This window comes from Rosa rugosa, chromosome 6 (assembly GCF_958449725.1).
Source record: "Rosa rugosa chromosome 6, drRosRugo1.1, whole genome shotgun sequence".
NCBI lineage: Eukaryota > Viridiplantae > Streptophyta > Magnoliopsida > Rosales > Rosaceae > Rosa > Rosa rugosa.
Window position 1 is genome coordinate 31,384,337 of NC_084825.1, and position 5,390 is coordinate 31,389,726.

Genomic DNA, 5,390 nt, shown 5'->3' on the forward strand with positions numbered 1-5,390 from the left:
ACTTATTCAAAAAGTTGAAGACCGCGAGGGAAGAAGGGCAAGCAGATAAGCGGCAAGGGGTTTTTACCAGACCTTACATTCCGCCTGTGTCGACATCCTCCATCAAAGAAGGGAGATGGTATACACAGAAGAAGGGCAAGGCGGTGGAGATGAGCTCTTCAAGGAAGAGAAAACTCCAGCGGAGGTTTGGAGAAGCAAAGCGAACCTTGGAAGCACTAGATCAAGGATTGATCAAACCATCGCAATTACTGAAACCTCCAGAAGAGTATCAGAGACAATTGGAGGCACTGGCCTCCAAGAGATTCGTTTCCCCGCAAGTTCAGAAACCGCAGCCCAAAGTATCGCGCCAAGAGCAAAAGCCACGTGCCCCCAAGAGCAGCGCTCAGGAGAAGTACCTAGTTCCCGCAAGGCAAGAACCGCCGCCAGCTCGTAAAGTCAATGTTTGGCGGAGAATATCTCGCGAAGGAAGAAATAGCGAGCCTTCCATCTTTGACAGGGTGGGGGGCAAAGACAATCGGTTCGCGATTGTGCATAAAGTTCAAAGCTTGGTGGTCACTCTCCCAGAGGAAGTGCCAGCAGCGAAACAAATTTTAGAGTGACAGTTTATTCGCATAAGACATGGGGGACAATTCTAGTGTTCCTACACTCGCGAAGCCCATTCATGAAGGCCTGTTTTTGAGGCCCATAATCATTTCTTCGCTATGCCTAGCAACACTAGGGGGGCAACACTATACAATACTAAGCCTAAACCCTAATTTTTTACAGCTTTGTATATGAATATTCATGCAATTTTATTAAAAAAAAGAAGTCATAAATACAACTCTTAGGGGGCAATTCTAAGTGTTCCTACACTCGCGAAGCTACTAAGCCGAGTCAGCGGCTCCGGAAACTTTTTCCAGCTTTGCCCTCGCAGGAAAGGCTGAGCTCAAGGGAAGTGTGAGAGCCACCACCGTGACCGCCACCTCCATCGGAAGTAGTCTTCATGTTGCCAAAGATGTCCTCACCATGCACGGGAAACAGTGAAAGGGTTTCAATCTCCTGGTGATCTTCTCTTCTTTGTTCCATGAAAGTTTGTTCTACATTCATGTCAAAGAAAGTAGAACTAGTTCCCCCTCCAGTTGAGATTGAACAATCCCTAGCACTCTTCTCCATGTTCATGGATCCATAACCGCCATAGTTCCCCATCTGCCCGTTAAAAGCAATCATCACACCAGCGGAAGAAGCAGAAGCAGGTGCAGAAGATCCAAAGTTAATATACTGATCCTTATGTTTTCGATTGCTAACATTGTCATCACCAACAAGCCCTGATCTTTGCATGGGCACTTGAACATCTGAAGTGGACCTCTTCTTCTGCTTCTCCCGAGCCTTTTGGTTCGCGAACCAATAAAAAACGTTCTTGCCCTCGATCTTGCCATACCATTTCAGCTGGAGACAGATCCTCTGAATCTGCTCTATAGTTGGGGACCTAACTCCCTTGTTGTAGAAAAGCTCCTTGAGGATTCTTATCTGATCTGTAGTGGGAATCCACCTAGTACTGCTCTTCTTGCGAAGCATGTTAGCACTACTCCCGGCTGCTTTGTTACTACCTCCATCCTCTGTTGGTTGTCGGTTTTGTGGTTCCATTGGTGATGGATTGCGAGAATGCGAGAATTGAAGAGTGGTGATGATGAGTAATTAAGAAAGATTGCTGTTAGAAATATTGGAGTTGATGAAATGATTTTGGGATTGGAAATTTGGGTTTATAATGTGGAGGAAGATATAGGCATGCAAATATCCACCCTTGGATGGACGGTCAAAGAGAAGCGTCAAACTAAGTGTCAGTAAAGCGTGATTAATGCCTTAAATCTCGGAAAAGAGAGGATTAATAGCATGTGAGGAAACCGAACGGTTTTCGAGGAGGTAACTGTTCTATTCACGAGATTATTTTTTCACGACCGTTGTTTTTCAACGAGTGATTAGTGCCGTAAATCTCGGAAAAGAAGGAATTATTGGCGCTAAGAGTTTTGAGTTGGGAGCCAGCAAGTGGATCCAAAAGATACATATTTTCTCAAAACCCTCGCCGCAAGGCTCTTTTTGACGCGGAGCATATCTTAAAAGTTCATATTATTTTCAATATACAACTATGGGGGCCTATATTTGGGGCCTTGCGAGACACAATTATTGGCTTCTTACGGATATTTGGGTATCAGGATAAGAAAATATTATTATATTCATAAAGTGGCTTTGCGGCCAAAAGCAGTACATTCATTACAAAGCCAAAAGTGGCTAGAATACAAAACAGGAATCTTCGGATATCTTCTGAATCTTTTCTTAATGGAAGCAGCTATGGAATCCAACGTCGGGTTGAGCCGCACCATTATCCCAAGGAGGGGCAGACTTCAGGGAAGGAAAAAGAGGAGTAATGGAGCCTCCAAACCCCCTCAATTGGAAGCAGCTATGGAATCCAACGTCAGGTTGAGCCGCACCATTATCTCCGGGAGGGGCAGAGAGTGAAGGAACCGAATATCAGCTTGAGTCTCTGCATCCCCTCTAGCCATGGTAACCACCATTAGTTGGACGTGAAGTATAGGAACAGCCATTCTGTAGCTTGAACCCATTCCTTCAAAGAGCCCATCCCTTCTCATCCCTCCAAGATTCTATCAAGAAGAGAAGGGGGAGAAGGAGGTGAGAACCAAAGCCCCTTCCATCTGGAGGGCACAACACGAGCCGGGTCCAGAAGGAAGGAAACAGAGGAGGAAAGACGAACCACAAAGTGGCCTTCCTCCATTTCCCCGTTTCGCTCCGCGTATGGGATTTTCTCAAAAAATGATCTCACATGACCGGAGATCCCACACTTGGAGCCCCCTCGTGTTTCTAAACCAATTTGAAGCCTGGCATTTTCCATCCAGACTCCCAGAAGGTCGAAACAAGGGGTTGCCTAAGATTACGCCATAAGGCCTAATCCAGGCTTAAGATTATGCCATAAAGCCTAAAATTTAGAGGCTAAAGGTCATTTCATGAGGGGAAGATTTGTGAAGAAGGAGAAAGAAAAGTAAGGACTGAAAGGCCATTTTTTGAATGTTTCAGAAGATTTGTTGTGAGCATTCCCTACCCAAAATACAACTATTTATAGGGACTTCAGGGTAATCCCCACCCTTGGATGGATGGTTAAAGAGTCAAACCGATGTTAGTAAATCGAGATTAGCGATTCCAAATCTCGGGAAAAAGGGACTAGTAGCATGTGAGGAGACAGAGCAGTTTTTGAGGAGGTAGCTATTATTAGAGGATTAGTAGCACGTGAGGAGACTGAACGGTTTTCGAGGAGGCCTATAGAGATTGGCCCATGAAGCTCAATTTCAAGCAAAGTTCCTCCACGCGGAGTTCCGCCACAATGACACCAGCTTCGGCCTAAGTGGCCCTATCTCTGACATGGGCCAGGTTGCGGCCCATTTCTTCAGAAGCAGCCAAAGGTTGATCGAGTTGGGCTTCTTCTGCAGCAGTTGCATTCTCAAGAGAGCTAGCAAACAAGGCAGATACTTGCTGCTATGCACATGGCGAAGCTACCACCAAGGAAGAGAAGGATCCTCATTCGCGATCAAAAGCTGTCTCTTTCGCATGGGGGGCACACTAAAGTACATGGGGGCAACAAAGTTGGCAAAGAAAGCGTCAGTTCATGACAAAGGCAATTAAGATTGTGGCATTCAAGCTTTATGACCTATTTAGAGGCCTATATGGAATCAGTCAAGTAATTTCAATCAAGCCAATAAAAGTGGCTTTTGGAGCAACAACATTATAAGAGCAGTGCTGATTCAAGACCTCTTCAGTCAAGACAGAGACCTTTGACTTCGAGGTCTGGGGGGCAATGTTTGGACCCAAAATGAGCATTTTGGCCTGACAAGGCGTGTCTTGGAAAAATTGAGCCAAAGTCAGTGGCTCAAGCTATATATTGTCGACAAGTTCGAAATATATTATTTAGAGGCTAAATAAAGCCTACTATGGAAGATTATGCGAGCTGCAAGAAAAGGAAATGATGGAAGCATGGAAATGAAAAGTCAACTTTAGCACATTTTCCTACTTCGGCTAGGAGAAACCGAGCTAAACAAGGAAGGAGGGGCGGCAGACTAACCCAATGAAATCCAAATGAGCTAAAACTTTCCAGATTAATTCTAGACAGCTCAAGGATCATTTCTTATGAAGAGTGCCAGAGCAATTTTTGAGTGGAAGACCTTCAAACAATCAGTCTAATTTTCTGCAGAAGCAAAACTGGAAAACTGGACCTGTAAGAGGTCCAGCAGCATTTCCGGCCCAACCACATGGAAGAAAGCTCTGAAAATTTGCCACAATGATCTACACTCATTTTGGATCATTTGATATGAAGAAGTCGAAGGCCTATTTTGAGTTCTTGGTGGAGATATAGCTGCAGAAAAATTGGAGCAGTAAGTGCTTAAACCTAACATTCCATTAGTGTTTTAAGTGCTCAAACCTAACCCATCATGATTTGTTTAAGGCCAACCAATATGGCTTGGTAGCCTATATATAGAGGCTACAACAAGTAACAACAGACAACACAATTCATCAATCAATCTCTTTGATCATCCAAGCCTCTCTAGAGCAACCCCTTTCTAAGAGCAATCCTCTATTTCTCTTACCGGTGATCACACTCCAGTCCTAGTCTTCTCAAGAGCCGACTGTCAGTGCCACCAAACCCTCTGTCAATGTGCTTCGGTCCTAGTCTCATCGGGAGCCGATTGTAGTACCACGACCACAACGGTTACGGAACCAGCCAAGCAAGGGTAACGCCCTCGCAAAAAGACAATCAACAACACAATTAAACAACATTTCTAAGATGATCTAAGTCTCTCTAGAGCAAACCTCTCTAAGAGCAACTCCTCTCATTCTCTTTCTCTTACCGGTGATCACACTCCTAGTCCTAGTCTTCTCAGAAGCCGACTGTCAGTGCCACCAAACCCTCTGTCAACGTGCTTCAGTCCTAGTCTCCTCGGGAGCCGACGGTAGTACCGCGACCACAACGGTTACAGAACCAGCCAAGCAAGGGCAACGCCCTCGCAAACAAGACAGCCAATTCATCAACTAATCTCTACGATTACCCGAGCCTCTCCGGAGCAAACAACCCTCTTCCTCTCACAGGTGACCACACTCCAGTCACAGTCTCCACGGGAGCCGACTGTTAGTGCCACCGAACCCTCTGTCAACGTACATCTGTTCTAGTCTCCTCGGGGAGCCGACGGTAGTGCCGCGACCACAACGGTTACAGAACCAGCCAAGCAAGGGTAACGCCCTAGCAACCCAGCCAAGCTAAAGTCACACTTTAGCAAGATCTCAATACTTCCCGGTGATTTCGCTCTGCTCAATCTGCAATATTGAGTATCGACTTGTGAACAAGAAGAAAC

General features: G+C 45.5%; 1 protein-coding gene across 1 annotated transcript; it reads right to left on the minus strand.

Moving 5' to 3' along the window:
* Positions 1–821: 821 nt before the first annotated feature.
* LOC133714273 (protein WUSCHEL-like) lies at positions 822–1,623 on the minus strand. Its single transcript, XM_062140359.1, has one exon. It carries the CDS (start codon positions 1,621–1,623, stop codon positions 874–876), a length of 750 nt encoding a protein of 249 aa, XP_061996343.1. The 3' UTR covers positions 822–873.
* Positions 1,624–5,390: the final 3,767 nt, after the last annotated feature.

Excerpts from the sequence above, each read along its gene's own strand:
- LOC133714273 (XM_062140359.1), bottom strand. The coding sequence starts at position 1,623 with ATGGAACCACAAAACCGACAACCAACAGAGGATGGAGGTAGTAACAAA.